Source organism: Sciurus carolinensis, chromosome 18 (assembly GCF_902686445.1).
Source record: "Sciurus carolinensis chromosome 18, mSciCar1.2, whole genome shotgun sequence".
NCBI lineage: Eukaryota > Metazoa > Chordata > Mammalia > Rodentia > Sciuridae > Sciurus > Sciurus carolinensis.
This window is the reverse complement of record NC_062230.1, coordinates 5,036,427-5,053,231: the sequence shown is the minus strand read 5'-3', so window position 1 is coordinate 5,053,231 and position 16,805 is coordinate 5,036,427. Positions and strand designations below refer to the sequence as shown.

General features: G+C 56.2%; 1 protein-coding gene across 1 annotated transcript; it reads right to left on the bottom strand.

Annotated features, from left to right (window-relative positions):
* Positions 1 to 928: 928 nt before the first annotated feature.
* On the bottom strand, positions 929 to 15,758 carry Rfc2 (replication factor C subunit 2). Its single transcript, XM_047534423.1, has 11 exons — positions 15,603 to 15,758; positions 13,614 to 13,683; positions 12,391 to 12,432; positions 12,043 to 12,149; positions 9,192 to 9,293; positions 6,566 to 6,666; positions 4,583 to 4,740; positions 4,421 to 4,486; positions 3,813 to 3,893; positions 2,702 to 2,815; positions 929 to 1,241 (listed from the first exon to the last, which is right to left on the bottom strand). The coding sequence occupies exons 1-11, from the start codon at positions 15,707 to 15,709 to the stop codon at positions 1,131 to 1,133; spliced, it is 1,059 nt and encodes a 352-aa protein (XP_047390379.1). The 5' UTR covers positions 15,710 to 15,758; the 3' UTR covers positions 929 to 1,130.
* Between the last annotated feature and the right edge of the window lie 1,047 nt (positions 15,759 to 16,805).

The following is a 16,805-nucleotide window of genomic DNA, read 5'->3' as shown; positions in this document are numbered from 1 at the left end:
GGCAGGAGGATCCCAAGCTCAAGGCCAGCCTGGGCATCTGAGAGAAACCCTTTCTCAAAATAAAAAAGGGCTTGGGTGTAGCTCAGTGGTTTGGTTGAGCACCCCTCAGTTCAATCCCAGGACCTACCAAACCAAGCCAAGCCATAATCAATGCCCAGGATTTGCTTCAGAAGTCGCCTGGGGGAGGTGGGGTCGTGGGCAGGACACAAAGCAAGCCTGGCGTGTGGCAACCAGTTCAGCAGAGGACCAAGCTGAACACACCCAGGGTCTCGGCAGTCTCCATTTTTTTCTTTCTTGGTGCCAGGGAGCCACATCCTCAGTCCTTTTTATTTTCGGTGACAGGGTCTCAGAGCTGTCTAGGGCCTCGCTAGGCTGGTGAGGCTGGCTTTGACTCACAACCCTCCTGCCTCGGCCACTAGTCTGCTGGGATCACTCTCTCTACGTTTATATACAACTGAAATTTTTCATAATTAAAAATAAATGGAAAAAAGTGCCTCGCACACACAGGAGCAACCCTGGGGCACAGAGCCACCGGGTGTCCTGAGGCGAGAACACACGGCCTCCGCTCGCTGCCCCTGCTCCCTGCAAGCCCTGTTCTCGCCTCTGCTTCCTTCTCCACTGGGTCACTGAGCGGTGCGTGGTGGCACCAAGGCTCTGCCGGGCGGGTGGGCCAGCGCTCTGTCCCCGAGGCACACTCAGCCCTCGGCCTTTCTGAGGGCGCATCCCAGCTGTCCCGGGACATCTCAACCCAGCAGGAAATCACGGCAAACCTGCCCTCACCCACAGGACTGGCCCCTTCAGGCTTCTAGAACTTGGAGGTTAGCTGGACCAGGCTATGACTTAAGTCCCCTTTTCTGCCTGTGGGAGGCAGGGGCACACACAGGCGGGGCTGGTCTTGCTCGGGCCCCCCATAGTCAGACGCAGCACAGACATGGGAAGCTTTATTAGCACAGGCCAGCTCGGCAGAGGCCAGGCCCTCCCGCCACCCACAGGACCCGGCCTGCACACCCTCCTGCATGTGCTTGGGCGACAGGGGCCAGTGAGCTCAGCCAGGCGCCTCCCAGGGCCATCCTGGGGGCATGTCCCCGTCAGAGGGTGGGGCCTGTTCACACCGGTCCTGGAGTCTCGTACTAACTGGCCACCGGGGCCATCGTCTTCTGACACAGCCTGGCCAGCAGCCCCGCCATCTGCAGAAGGGAGTTCACGCCTTCTGCGACCTTCATGTGAGTGTATCCAATCTCCTGGAAAACAAGCCCGGCCAACCCGGTTAGTGAACGCGGGCTCTCGGTTCACCTGAACTAGCAGTCTGCTCAAAGCAGCAGCTCGCTACAGCTGGGAAAGGAGGCCGAGCTATCAGGTCACGTTCAGCTCAAGTTCAATTATTTCCTAAAGGGATGAAAGTATTTCTTTGAAAGATACCATTAAGAAAATTAAAGAAAGAAAAAAGAAAGAAAAAGAAGCCAAGCTAGAAGATTTACAGAATATATATCTGACTATCTGAGGAAGGACCACACCCAGGATACATAAAGAACCCCTGAAACTCTGCAATGGGCTGGGCTGTGGCTCAGTGGTAGAGCGCTTGCCAGGCACGTCTTGAGGCCCTGGGTTTGACCCTCAGCCATTAAAATACATAAATAAAGTTATTAAAAATAAAAAATAAAATAAACCTAGCTGGGTGCAGTGGCGCACACCTGTAATCCCTGCTGTCTGGGAGGCTGAGGCAGAAGGATCACGAGTTCAAAGTCAGCTTCAGCAACTTAGCGAGGCCCTAAGCAACTCTGAGAAACTGTCTCTAAATAAAAACACAAAATAGGGCTGGGGATGGGGCTCAGTAGTCACGTGACCCTGAGTTCAATCCCTAGTACCCAAAATACACAAATAAAATTTAAAAAACCTTAAAAACTCCCAGGCTCTGCGCGGGAGCTGCCTGCCCCCAGCCCAGCGGTCTCCGAACCACTGAGACACGCACTTACCACTGAACAAGCACCCTGGGAATTTACCATGGGACATGAAAATGCCTGTTGCACTCAGACATTCGCGTTTGCAAATGCTCGTGGCGGCTTCGTTGACAGCCACCCGCGCGTCCCTTGCCTGGTGAGCGGTCAGCGGGCACGCTCGCTCGGCAGGTCCCACTCAGAAGGGAACCGCCTGGGCCGCCCCCGCGAGCCGCGGCCCAGCCAACCTGGGGCAGTAAGCTGGGTGGGGAAAGCGCTGCGAGACTCCACCTGTATGATGTTCTGGAAACTTCAGTTTCCAAAACAGAAAACAGACTGGTGGTTTCTAGGTGTTGTAGAAAGAGCGACTTCAAAGGGGCACACGGATGTTTCTGGGGTGACGGGAAGGTGGTCGTGTTACCCACAGGACTGAGCTGTCCTCTACGTAAACCACGCCTCCATTCACCAGGACTCAGAACAAGAGGCAGGGATACAGCCAGCGCAGGGCCCTGGCCCAGCGAGCTCCAGGCCCTGGTCACGTGCCGGCACTGCCATCCATCAGTCAGGCAATCAAGAGACCTGTGACGAGGACAGCCACCCAGGGATGCCCAGGTCACTGACTGGCCAACACTCAGCCTCGACAGCCGGCCGCCCGCCCTCCCACTGTGTCAGCGACACCACGGCCACCAGGGCCAGTCCCATCACCAGTGAAGAAAACGTGAACGCCGCGCGTCTGGAGGAGTCGGCGTTTCTGTGCCCTGACCAACCTTGATGAACTCCAGCTTCAGGTATTCGGCCATCTGGAAAGTCTTACACACTCGGAAAATGTTGCCGATGACATCCTCCGGAGAGTAGCCCAGATGCCACAGGTGAGCGAGGATCTAGACGAAAATGCGAGCCGGGTCAGACCCACACCAGCCGGGCCAGCACAGGCTGGGGAGGCCACGGGCCAGACAGCCCGCGTGGTGCCGGGGATCACCTGACCCCGGGGCTGCTGGTGGGCCACCTGGGTGCCTCAGGTTGACCACACTCCTGATCATGGAGCCAGTTTAACTCGGTTCCCTGCAGGCACAGAAAGCACCCCAGGTCCACCCCCAGGCCCCACAAGGTCCACCCTGAGCCTGCGAAGCCACACCAGCTCCTGCAAATGGGCAGAACCAAGCCCGTGCAGGTCAGCGACCCCAGGAGCCCCAGCCTCCTGTCTTCTCCCTGCAGACAAGGGCCTGGAGACAGTCCTGTTGCCTTTGCACCGTGGGGCTGACCCTGGGGTGGGGGGCTCTGTGTCCACAAGTCTCAGGGCTCCCTTCAGGCCCACTTTGTCACCCAGACCTCACCAGGCCCTGTGCCTTGGTCCCCCAAATGGCACTCTACGCTCACACCAAACCCTGCCCCAGACTCAGCGACTGCCAGCTGAGTCTGCTGGGGGCCAGGAAGGGAATCCTGTGGTCAGAGCAGTGGCCTGGATCACACCGGGGCTGGCAGGTGGCGATAACCTGGTCCCCCAGACCCCAACTGTGCCCCCTGGAATCTGTTCACAGGACCAGGCCCTGAACTGACTAGACTCCTCCTGGCTGACAGGGGACAGCAGTGTCCCAGAATGCCCATCTTCATGCTCCCCAGGAGGACGAGGGGCAGATGTCCCCCTGCCCAAGGGAATGTGGTGTCCCGGGGGAAGGCCCTGGGCTGGGGACTCTGGGCGACAGATTTCCCAGCGGGAAGATGTAATTAAGGCTGAAAGACACACTTTCAACCCGGGCTGACCACGCAGGACAGTTTGGGGCAAGAAACTGGCCCTCGGGATGCAGGGCCCAGGGCACCGGCCCATGGCATGTGCTATGCCCCCGGCGGCGAGGGCTGCGCCCGACGGCAGGGGCTCACCTTGTAGGCCTCGTCGATGCTGCCATCCACGCAGTGCTGGAGCATCTCCTTCACCAGCAGCGGGTGGGGCTCGTCGCAGACCTGGCCAAACCCCGGGGGTGTCAGGAGGCCCCGGGCGGCCAGCTCTCAGCTCGCCGGCTCCACCACATCCCAGCAACTGACCGAGCTTTCACCACCAAAGTACCCAGAGCAGCTCCCATGCCCAGATGGCAAGTTCACAACAAAGCACAGGCTGGGAGTCTGCCCCAGGCCGCGTCTTAGATCGGCTGGGGGTCCTGTGCCCAGAACCCCGCGCGTGAGAGGTATTTGGGCTGATCGCCACCCTGGGGTGGCAACTGGCCTTGACTGACGACATGAAGAGGGGCAGGGGGTGGCCAGCAAGGTGCCATCTCCTCCGAGCGGGTCACCTCCTCACCATCCACACAGGGACACACCCAAGCTCCTCCCGCCCGCAGCGTGGGGAAGAGTCATGCGGACAGGGAGGTCACGGGGAGCAGGGTGTGCGCCCTGGCGCCCTCCCCACCTGCCCCTGCTGAGCACCTGCCCCTGCTGTCAGGCACAGTCCTGGGGAAACAGTGCAGGTGAGTCGGGCCCACGTGGTCGGGTACCTTGAACACGTTCTCACTGTTGATAAAGCCGAACCCCGAGAAGGTGGACTGCAAGTTGTTCAGAGCCTGTTGGGGACAGAAGCGCACTAGGTGACCTGCGTCGCTGCCCTTCCCCTCCAGCCCGCAGCCCCCCGCGGCTGGGTCTGCTCAGTGCCCACACACCTGCCTCATGTCCCCCTGGGCGGTGAAGATGATGGCTTCCAGGCCGTCGTCTGTGTACCGCACCTCCTCCTTCTCCATGACACTCAGGAGCCTCGCCAGGATCTGGGCGTCCGTGAGCTTGGTGTAGCGGAGCACGGCGCACCGGGACTGAATGGGCTCTGGCGGAGACGGGAAGAGGGTGAGGTCTCCCCGGCAAGGGCCAGCGCCACCTGGGGCTCTGTGGCTACGGGACAGCTGCATCTTTCCCTCTGCCGGCCTGGCAGGTGTGCAGGAGTGACCAGGAACCCAGGGGGGGACGTGTGCATACCCACCACCAGGCACAAGACCGTGGCAGCCTCAGCCTCCCAGAGGGGCAGCGGGCTTCCAGGACAGACGGTCCACACGCCACAAGCCCCCAGGGCCAGCGCCAGCCAGCCCAATAGACTCCAGAGGTAAGGCCCCCTTGGTAGCCTGCAGCTCAGTGGGTTGGGACAGCAGTGGACACCACATGGCCTCTGCATAGCACAGGATGCTCCACTTGTCCACACCGGCGAGGTCCCTGACCCACTGCACCATTCGGAAACCCACTGTCCAGCACGGGCTGCCTCCTGCCCTGGGCACCCTGCCCCCTCCTCCCGCTCTCCGCCTGCCCTCTCTGGGGTCCTGACCACCAACACCCTCTCTCCTGGTTTATCCCACCAAGCCACACCCACCTCACGGAGCCCTCACGCTGGCCCCCAGGAGGCCAGCCCACCCCCCAGCCTGGGCGCCCCTCTCAGGCCCCACACCACAAGGGTCTGCACCCTGCCGCTGTGTGGGTGCAGAACGGCCCGCCTGCCTCAGTGTCGGCAGCACCTCAGAAGAGCTGCGCCCCAGCTCTCGGTGCCGAGGCCCTGGGCTGGAAAGGCAGAGGGACCCGCATGGCCCAGAGCGGGAGAGGCAGAGCTGGGGTGGGGACCAGCCCACCAGCCACAGGAGCTGCAGCGAGGCCGCGGCAGACAGCACCACGGTGCCAGGCCGCTGCAGGGCACAGGACTACCCTGCAGCCAGCTGGTGCCAAGGCAAGGAGAGGGAAGCCACCCATCTGGGCTGACGGAAGCAGGGCCCAGCCAAGCTGGAGGACGGAGGCGCCGGCTGGGATCCGCCCACCGAGGGCGGTGCCGGGCGGGGCTCCCTCCGCCCACAGCTGTCCGCAGCAGCAGGCGTGCCGCCACCTGCCTCCACCTGCCTCCGCCAGGTCCGCACCTAAAAGGCGCAGGTATTTGGAGATGGGTGAGGTCTTTGACAGGGAAGCTCAAGGCCCGTGCTCCCAACTCTCGGGAGGACGCCGGGGCAGGAGCGTCTCAACCTCAAGGCCAGCGTGATGCCGGCTCAAAACAGAATGACACTGGAAAAGGTGGGGCCGGTGCTCGTCCACAAGCGTGTGTCACCGTGGGCGGGGCGGGGCCGACCCAGCTCCTCTATTTGCTGCGTAACTGGGCTTGCTCTCTCCTCTCTGGAGAGAGGCTGAGGGGCTGGAGGCGCGGCTCTGTGACAGGGCGCTTGCTGGCATGCTGGAGGCCTCGGTTTCACCTCCAGTTCCACAAGAAAGTAAACAAAGTGAAGCTACAGGCTGGGGTGTGGCTCAGTCAGAGAGCGCGACCTGGCATGTGAGGACCTGCCTTCGGTCCCCAGCACTGCCACAAAGATGGAAGTGAAGCGAACAGTGCCTCCACAAAGCCTTACGTAAGATTAAATTCAGACGGTGATTCGAAGCACCACCTGTACATGATAACCATGTTGCTTTCATTTCTCACTTCTAGAAACGTTAAGGGAAGCTGCTTGTGCAGACAGTAGAGGCTGGGCGTGGCTGGTGGCCCCAGGCCCGTCCTCGGCTGCTCAGAGCCAGGGCGAGGGCAGGGTGTGGCGCTCGCCCAGCAGGCTCCTTGAGTCCACCCAGCTAAATGCAAACTAAAGACAGTCAGGGAGCCAGACGTGGGCCTGGCCACGCAGAGCTCAGCTCACCTATGATCTTGTCGGAAGCGTTGCAGGCCAGAGCGAAGCGCGTGGTCTTGGAGTAGATCTCCATGGTCCTCCTCAGGGCCTGCTGGGCTCCGTCAGTCATGCTGGGGGAGCACAGGAGGAAGTGCACTGGGGCCCGGGCCACAGCCTCCCTGTGACAGCTCAGCACCCGGCACCCTCCCCAGGCCCGGGCCAGGGTCTCGAGCTCTAGGCCACCCACTAGTGTGAACACCCACGAGCCGCGCTCTCGGGGGCTCGGCCGCACTCAGCGCCCACAGCGACAAGTGAAGGCCCGAGGCCCACCACCCACAGGGCGGCTGCCGCAGCTGCCAGCACTCGCCTGCCTCAGCTGCTTAGCAAGACAAGACTCCAGAGTCCCAGCGTCAGCTGCCACCTGCTCTGACAACATGTGGGGACCCCATCTGGACCTCACACGGGCAGGCTGCACACAGGCATCAGAGCAGAGGCCCTGGGGCCCATCACTGGCTGGACGTGGGTACTCAGGCAGCTCTTGTCAGCCTGGGGTCACCACCTACAAGATGGAGACAACGATGCTGCCCACCTCAGAGGGTCGTGGATAAAGTGAGGTGACACTAAAGTGTTCAGCAGGCGCCCAGCATATTGTGAGATAGCACACAGGGTTAACAACGTCAGCTGTTACTGGTACTATAAACAACGTGACAGAGCAATGGCCAGGGTCTACCCACATGTAGAATATGACGTGACTACGGAAACTACAGCCGGGCGTGGGGCTCGTGCCCGAAATTCCTATTCAGGAAGTTGAGGGAGGAGGAGCCCAAGTTCAAGGCCAGCCTGGGCAGCTTAGGGAGACTGTCTCAGAATAAAATGCAAAGGGCTGGGCTGTGGCTCAGCAGCAGAGCGCCTGCCTAGCAGGTGTGAGGCTCTGGGTCCAGTCCCCACACTGCAAAAAAATAAAATGTAGAAACTACATTCACAGCTGCCACAGTGGTGCACACCTGTGCTACCAGCTACTCAGGAGGCTGAGGCAGGAGGATCACCGAGCCCAGGAGTTCAAGGCCAGTCTGGGCAACACAGTGAGACCTTGGCTCAAAAACAAGAACAAAATAAACAAAAACATCCATGTTCATAACAAGATTATAATGTTATGGAACATGGCTTATAACACGAAAGGAAAACCCAGAATCCACAAATGAGACACTCAGCTATGTGAAAATGCAAAGTGCAGAAAAAGAAAAAATAACGCCTGGTATGGATGACATGTATGTTTTAAATTGATTTTTTTTTCAAGTTGTAGATGGACATATTATCTTTATTTTATTATTTTTATGTGGTGCTGAGGATCCATCCCAGTGCCTCATACCTGCCAGGCAAGTGCTCTACCCGAGCTACAGCCCCAGGCCCCTTGGTATTTTTTAAACAGGAATAACTGCTACATTTTTCAAATGTCATTATCATTTTTTTCATTTACACTGGCAATGGCTGCACACCGTACCTGTGCTAATGCTTATACACACGTCAAAATGGCATGTTTTATGTCAGGTGTACTGAACCAGAATCAAGTGTCCCCTTAAATTTCTTTCTTTTTTTTTTTTTTTTTTTGGCCATGCTGGGGATTGAACCCAGGGCCTTGTGCTTGCAAGGCAAGCACTCTACCGACTGAGCTATCTCCCCAGCCCCTAAATGCTGGGGAGGTAATGCTGAAACACAGTCTCAGACAAATTCTCTCCTTTTGTTTTGGAGCTCGGAATTAAACCAGGGCGTTCACATTCTATCAGTCACATCCCCAGACCTTTTTTTTTTTTTAATTGTAAACAAATGGGATACATGATGTTTCTCTGTTTGTACATGGCGTAAAGGCGTACCATTTGTGTAATCATAAATTTACACAGGGCAATGTTGTTTGATTCATTCTGCCATTTTTCCCCCCTTCCCCCCCACCCCTCTTTTCCCTCTATACAGTCCTTCCTTCCTCCATTCTTGCCCCCCTCCCTAACCCTAACCCTAACCCTAACGCTAACCCCTCTCACCCCCCATTATGTGTCATCATCCGCTTATCAGTGAGATCATTTTTCCTTTGGTTTTTTGAGATTGGCTTATCTCACTTAGCATGATATTCTCCAATTTCATCCATTTGCCTGCAAATGCCATAATTTTATCATTCTTTATGGTGGAGTAATATTCCATTGTATATATATGCCACAGTTTCTTTATCCATTCATCCACTGAAGGGCATCTAGGTTGGTTCCACAATCTGGCTATGGTGAATTGAGCATCAGTGAACATTGATGTGGCTGTATCTCTGTAGTATGCTGTTTTTAAGTCCTTTGGGTATAGGCCAAGGAGTGACATCCCCAGACCTTTTTACATTTTATTTAGAGAAAGGGTCTCACCAAGTTGCTTAGGGTCCAGCTAAGTTCCTGAGGTTGGCCCTGAACTCACGATCCTCCTGCCTCAGTCTCCTGAGCCACCACGCTGGTTTTCAAACCAGCGTTTCTAAGTTAGCTACAAAGCCAAGGGTAAGGCCCCTGTCAACTGCTGTCTGAAGATGTGGTGAGCAAACCTAGCACAAAGGTGATTTTTCTCTGGATTGAAGGAAGCCCAGTGAGAGACTCAGGTCAAGGCCAAGGCCTTTGAGGCAAGCACGTACCTGTCTGCCTCATCCAGGATGATGATCTTGTGCCGGCCTTTGGGGAGGGTGACCTTCTGTTGGGCAAACATTTTGATTTTATTTCTCACGACGTCAATGCCCCTGAAACAATAAACCAGAATTTTACAGTCACCTCCTGAGGCAAATCCAGTCACCTTCACAGGGACTCTGAAACCTTCCACATGCCACCAGGGACTACGGGACCCAATTTTAGTTTTTTAATTTGTTTTTTGGGTTAACTCTAACTACTTATGAGGACCAATATTTCAAGGCTTTTATTCTTCCTTGGAGGGCTTCCAAAGAATAAAGAAAAAGTGTCATTTCCTTTTTCTGAAAGAATAAAACTCATTTTATCCTGCAACTACCATGGGGTCCCCTGGACCCTTTGACCACCAAGATCCCTCGGGGTCTCAAGGCTCTTATTCTTCCTGCAGCCTGCAGCGCAGGCCACCTCGTCATGCCAGGGGCTGTTCCAGCAGGGCCGGTCACTCGTCCCCAGCTGTGCTAAAGGAGAGGCGGCCGGGGCTGCCTGGGAGGACACCGCGGGGAGGACAGGGCGCTGCTGTCTCTGGCTGGCGCTCCGCGGGGGGTGGTGCTATCTCTGCACGGACTCCTCACCCACTTATTTTTGTGGTGCTGGATGGGACCGGCTTCGGCATTCCAGGCCAGCGCTGCCCGAGCCTCCCAGCGGGCCTGCCACCCTCCCAGTCAGCCCGCTGCCCCGGGCCTGCGGCGGAGGGCAGGGCGTGCTGAGCGCGAGGCTGGGGTGGCGAGAAGCAGCCCACAGAAACCGTTTTCATTTCTGTTCACAATGGCCAGGAGGAAAGCTGAGGTCTTCATGACTGCTGGGTGACCACCGAGGGCACACAGACCAGCTGCAGCGTCACGCCCGCCCCTGGGGACACCGCAGGCCAGGACGCCAAGGTCTCGATCAAGGCTGAACAATGTCCTTCTAAAGAGAAAATCAAATCGATCCCCAGCTACATAGACAGCGGACCAGAAGGACCTCACTGCGCAGTGTCCAGACATCCGTCCTGCTACCCAACGGACAGGCCTCCTTCCTCCCAATGCGCGTGCACTGCTGCGTCCGCGGCACTATCTGCTAACTGGCCTGAGTGCTGGCTGCGGTTCCACCGGGACAGCCCCTAGGAGCTCAGGGCGAGACCGTGCTAGAAGGTTCTGGATGGAGTGACCGCCAAGAAGCACCTTGACCTGACCAGCACACTGAGCCCGAGGGATCCACCAGGGTGACAGGCAGGAGCGTTTGCCTGGAGGTCACAGGACACATTCCTGGAGGTCACAGGGACGCCTGTCGAGAGGAGGTCACGGGAACACGTGCCTTCGGGGCGTATATTTTGCCCCTGGTGAGGGGGCTCTCTGCTTCCTGGTGCCATGTCCAGAGCTGCTCTTCTCCTCCACAGGGTCCTTCTGCCATGGGGTGCTGCCTCACCAGGGCCCAGAGTGGCGGAGTGGGACCTCTGAACCCTCGAGCGCCAGGCTCGTCTCCTCTCCGATTCAGGTGGCATCCTCTGGTCACAGCAGCACAAAGCTGCTGAAATAGCGTCCCTTCACCCTTGGAGGCTCCCGCACCACATGTGCATGGTTCAGTGTGTTGAGTGACCAAGAGCGGACGTGGGTGTGTCTCAAAAGGTGACCGGAAGGAAACAGATGCTAGAGAAATGCAGGAAGACGCTACAGTGACATCCCGGGGGCGTTTAAGAATCCAAAACAGAAAATCCTTTGCAGTAACGGGCCATTCTCTCGGTACAACAACTGTGAGCCACCCCGAGTCTCAAAAAGAGGCATGTGTGGCTGGGGACCTATGAGGGGCAGGAGCGAGGAACTGCATCTGGAACCGGCTGTTACCCAATGGGCCGCGGAAGGCCACAGGGACAGCGGGTAAGCTGCCAGTTATAGTACCTGCCACTCTAGGGCTACACAGACCTTCCGCACCGTAAAGGGCTGGAACCTGCCCTACGAAACACCAAAGGCAGCTGCAGGCAGCTCCACAGGGGCCCGTATCACAATCACCCACCATTCCCTATCCAAGGCGGAAAGCAGCACCACACAGCCATCAGGAAGCCCGCCGGGGGGAGGAGCAAACAGAAGACAAGTGTCGGTGAGGATGGGGGAACAGGACCCTGAGCACAGCTGGCAGGGACCCAAAACAGCCACGGGAAGAGCAGGGTGGCCGCTCGCAACTGAGACGCAGGACAAGCAGGACGAGCGAGCGCACTCTGGGTGTTCACCATCTCCCAGAATCAAGAGCAGGGACACCAGGAGATGCCTGTCCATCAGGGTCGCCACTACTTGTCACCACCACAGACGGAAGCAGCTCTCATCCATTCAGAGACAATGAACACAGCCTGGAAGGACGCACGTGGGACGCTGTCCAGCCGAGACAAGGGCGGAAACCGCCCTGTGCCACCATGGGCACGCACCCGAGGGCACCACAGAGGGGACTCCACCAGCCAGGGACAAGCCCTGTGCGACTCTTCTGACCGCGGCCTCCAGGCAGCCACTCAGAAAGCGGCCAGAGGCTGTGGGGGCTGTTTCGTGGGCACAGGGCTTCGGTTCTGCAGGACGCTGCGGCTGCAGCACTGTGCCATCGCGGGAACCACCTGACCCTGCCGCAGGGCACACCGAGCACGTGGTGAGGATGGAGAGCTTTATGTTATGTCTACAATTTAAAATGAGTTTTTAAATTTTTCCATTAAAACAGAAAAGAAGACAGTGAGTCTGCTGGTGGCACACGAGGAGCCAGCACCTCCAGCTCTTCCACGGATCGGGAGCCGGCATGGCGCTGCCCAGAACTGCCAAGACCAACCCACCACCCACCGGCCCCGCCCACCTGTCGTTGGAGGCGTTGAGTTCCAGGACAGCATCCTTCAGCGCCGGGCCCAGCAGGGCTCGGGCCAGACACAGGATGCTGGTAGTTTTGCCAGTTCCAGGGGGACCCTGGGAACGATGGGTGAAGTCAGTGCTTCAGGCCACTCAATGGACCCCAGGGTGGCTCCTGGGCCACTGCCACCCCCAACTCCCACCGCGCCCCACCCCATGGCACACAAGAGCACGGCAAGCGACCCACAGGCCTCCCCAATAACAGGACCAAGATGGCCTGGGGCCTCTGGGGAGGAAGGACAGAGTGCAGAAGCACTTCAGTGGGCAGCGCCAGGCAGCACCAGTGCTGAGCACTCACCGCGATGATGATATTGGGCAGGTTCCCTTCTCGCGCAAAGACCTGAGGGAAAGAAGCTCGTTAAAACTAGCTAATGCGGGGCTGGGCTGGGGCTCAGTGGTGGGGCGCTTGTGTGAGGCCCTGGGTTCAATTCTCAGCACCACATATAAATAAATAAATAAAGGTCCATCAACAACTAAAAAAAATATTAAAAAATACCCCAACCAACTCAAATACCGAATTTTACCTAACTGAAACCCTGGGGTGACTCCTTCTGTCCTCAACTTGAAACACAAACTTTTTCTTCAGTGCTGGGGAATATAACCCAGGGCCTCCTGTATGTCAGGCAGCTGCTCTGCCACTAAGCTACACCTCCAGCCTGAAGCCCAAACTCTTTATTGCTGCTGTGGTACTCGGAACTGAACCCAGGGCCTCGTGCATGCTGGACAAGCATTCTACCACTGAGCTATGTCCCCAGTCCTTTATTTTTTGAGACAGGGTCTTGCTAAGTTGCTGTGGCTGTCCTTGATCTTGTAATCTTCCTACCTCAGCCTCCGGAGTTGCTGGGATTATAGGCATGCGCCACTGTGCCTGGCTTGAAGTATTTGTAAAATGAATATATCAAAATAACCTTGGTAGCTAAGCCCCCACTTACTGTAGAGATGATCTCTGTCATTTCTCAAATGGCTAGGCTTCTAGGTGGCACCTACAGACCCTCTGAGGTTAGGAATTCAAAGCCTGCTCTACTGCCAAATGGTTCTGCTTGTTCTTCCTAATGTCATCCTGAAGGTGGCTGTCTTGTCACTCAGTCACTCCAAGCAGGGGTTGGCAAAGGAGAGCCAGGGTTGGGGGTGAAAGTGGACAAATCCTTCATGAAGTTGGTTTCGGTAAGTCTCCTAGCTAAGAATGGTTTCTACGTTTTTAAAGTATTGTTGTTTTGTTTTGTTTTATATTCAATGTGCTGAGGACTCAATGCCTAAGATATTATCTGGCCTTACAGAAAAAGTTTGCCTCTTCTGCTAGAAATGGATAAGATCAAGCCTGAAACTCCTGAATAGCCAGTCCTTTAAACCACTGACATTTTCCACCATTTTCTAGTCTCCCTCAAACTGAACGTCTTCTGGTCCTTTCTGGATTCCTGGTTTGCCTTTCCCTCCCCGAGTGAACTGTCATCCTCTAAATGCTTTGAGCTTGTCCATGATGACATCCAAAGACAACATCATATTTTTAAAAAAGTCACTCACCTCTAGCCTGCTCACAGTGTCTTCATTCCCAACAATTTCATTCAGCTTTACTGGCCTGTATTTTTCAACCCTGTTTTGAAGAAAATGCATAAAAATATTGACAAGGTTATCTTGAAAGCATTAAAAGGAACAGGCAATGTGACGCACACCTGTAATCCCAGCAACCTGGGAGGCTGAGGCAGGAGAATCACAAGTTCAAGGCTAGTCTCAGCAATTTAGTGAGAACCTCAACAACTGAGCAAGACCCTGTCACAAAAATGAAAAAGACTGAAGATGTAGCTCAGCAGCAGAGCACCCCTGGGTTCAATCACCAGTACCAAAAAACCCAACAAAAGTCAACAGATGCAAGTTTTTCACTTAAACTCTGAAAAGTTAAGTGCATGAGAATCGTCCACCACAATCCCACACCCATCACAGCAGAGAAGCACGATGCTGCTGGAGAGGGACCAGCACAGACCCTATGGAGCAATGTGACAATGTGAGGGGACAGGCCCGCACAGGCAGCACCAACACCATCAGGTCTGAGAGTCACGGGCGCACCTGGAACTCTTTCTCATCCCTCACCTGCCGGTTTCTGCAGACATGTGCTGGGGATCAAACCCAGGGCCTTATGCATGCTTGGCAAGCACCCTACCACTAAGCTGTACTCGTCTGTCCATTATTAAACTCTGACTTGTCACCGGCTTGCACAGGTAAGGAGGTGCCGCTCCAGAAGGAGCTGCATGCAAAGAAGTTTATTTGCCACCAACTTCAGGAAACACAGTTGCTCTCAAAGGCCAGCAGGAGAGCACACTTGTTCCTACACACTTATTTTTAATACTTGACCTCCACCAGGTGCCACGCGCTGAGTGAGGAGTTAGCTCAAGAAGAGAAGAGCAGAAAAGGCACTGAGATGATCAGGACGTGATTCTTGCCCTAAAAAACTTTGCCACCAACAGGGAGATAGAGCTTAGCAGATCCCACTACAGTGCCAGGCTCCTTACATAAACCAAGGGCTGTGGAATCCCAGAGGAGGGAGATAATCAGCTGCTGGGAACATGGAGAGCAGAACTGGGGCTCGACCCTGAAGAGGCAAGTCTGCTCTGTCTGCAGGCTGCTCCTGCTGCCTGAAGCTCCTCCAGCACAGCCACAAGCCTTGTTCCAACCTGTTCAACTATGGAAGCCTCAGAGGCCTTCCCTGACCACCAGAACTATTAATTCTCCCCCAGAGCACCTGTCTTATCAAATATACAGTGCATCTACTTGTCTATTTATTTATTGGTGCTTGGGACTGAACTCAGAACCTGATGCAGCAAGTGAAGGTGAGCTACACCCCTAGCCCTTATTTGTCTATTTTTTCACTTTGCTTTTCTCTATCAAATGTAAGCTCGGGGGCTGGGGAGATAGCTCAGTCGGTAGAGTGCTTGCCTTGCAAGCACAAGGCCCTGGGTTCAATCCCCAGCACCACAAAAAAAAAAAAAAAAAAAAAAAAAAATGTAAGCTCGGAGACAGCAGCAGATTTGCTGTTTACCAAAGTATCTCAAGCATTCAGAATTGTGCCTCGCAAGAACAATATAATGCAAGCCACACGTGTAAAGTTTTCTGGTGGTCGCATTAAAAGATAAAAAGAAGGTGGGTAAAGCTAATTTTAATAATATATTTAACTGACCCTAATATGCAAAGTACCGTCGTTTTAAACATGCAATCAATATTTTAAAAAGGGCTGCAATTAGAAAAACAAAAAAGTAGGTGATCACCCCGGGTGGCCCTTACTGTCATTAGCCTTGGCTGTACAAGGGACCGACCGGCCACTCAGACCCCGGTGGGATCGGTGACCCTAGCCCCTCGCCTTCTGCAAACCACAATCCCTTCGAGGCCACTCGGGCCTCCTGCTCCCCAAGGGTCCCCAGGACGCGCCCGAGCCCCGCACCAAGATCCCCCGGGGCACGGCCCGCCCCTCGCCCATCCTCACGTCCACCTGCACCCATCATCTGCGCCCTGGGCCCTCACCACGGCAGCTCGTAGTGGCCGGCGCCGCCGGAGGCCTTGCTGGGGCCTGGCGCAGGGTCCTCGGCCGCGCGCTCCCCCGCGCCACCTCCGCCAGGCTGGACCTCCATTCTCGCGCCCCCTCTTCGCACCGCCCAGGCCCCGCCTCCGACGTCACCACGCAAGCCCCACCCCGTTCCCCGGGGGACGCTGGGCGCGCCTGCGCAGAGAGCTCGAGCCCTCCGGCGCGCGGACCTCTGGGGGCCGTAGTTGCTGTGGGAGACCCGGCGTCCCGCCCAGGAGCCCCGGATGTGAGCCCCGCCCGCGCCGCCTTCGGGGAGGGCAGGTCGCTCCGCGAGCTCCGCGAACCGACCACCGTGTCACTGGGCGCGTGACACCGCGCCGCGGGCTGGCGGGAACCAGCCTGGCCTGTGGGCGGCGCGCTCCCCCTGCTCGCGCCCTCGCGGGCACCCCCGCTGCGTTTGGCCCTCGACGTTGACTCTAGGGGTTCCCAACGTGCCGCGGGACGGGTGCGCCCCACCGCCCCATCCTGCAAGGGGGATGCTGCCCCCGGCCCGAAGTGGCTCGGTGGTGATTCCAGAAAAACACGCTTCGAATTGGCAATTCTGGGGGGTTGTTTTTCTACCCATAGCCCAAATGTCACAGTAACAATGATGAGTAATGACTGTCACTGCGCCCTTACTATGCAGTAGAGTCCAGGCGGGTGCTCATGTTATGCTCAGCAGGCAGATGAAGCCTCGGGCTTAGCAATGACTAAATTGCCCAATGTCATTTAGGTTGTAAGTGGTGGAGTCAGAATTCATTCCCCACCACGTTGCCAAAGCTCTTGGTTTAACATTCTATTTTCTTGCACTTAGCATAAAGCACTGTGATTCTTTTTCTTTTTTGCAGAGAGGGTCTACCACTCAGCTATATCCCCAGTCTTTTTATTTCGAGACAGGGTCTCTGCAAGTTTCTGAGGCTTTTGATAAATTGCTGAGGCTAACCTCAAACTTGTGATCCTCCTGCCACAACCTCCTGAGTCACCTGGCTCACAGGCATGTGTCACCATGCCTGACTGCATTGTAATTTCCTGATAAAAACTGGTGCTAGTTGTCCTGGGAATAGCTTAGTGGGAGAACACTTGCTCAGCATACCTGAGACCCTGGGTTCAAACCTGCAAAAATGAATGAACGAATGAATGGTGTTAGCATCTGAATTGAAGGC

Coding starts and splice junctions, on each gene's coding strand:
- Rfc2 (XM_047534423.1), bottom strand. CDS start 15,709: ATGGAGGTCCAGCCTGGCGGAGGTGGCGCGGGGGAGCGCGCGGCCGAG. Junction 13,684..15,602: donor GGCCACTACGAGCTGCCGTG/GTGAGGGCCCAG, acceptor TCTTCAAAACAG/GGTTGAAAAATACAGGCCAG. Junction 12,150..12,390: donor TGCCCAATATCATCATCGCG/GTGAGTGCTCAG, acceptor CATCGTTCCCAG/GGTCCCCCTGGAACTGGCAA.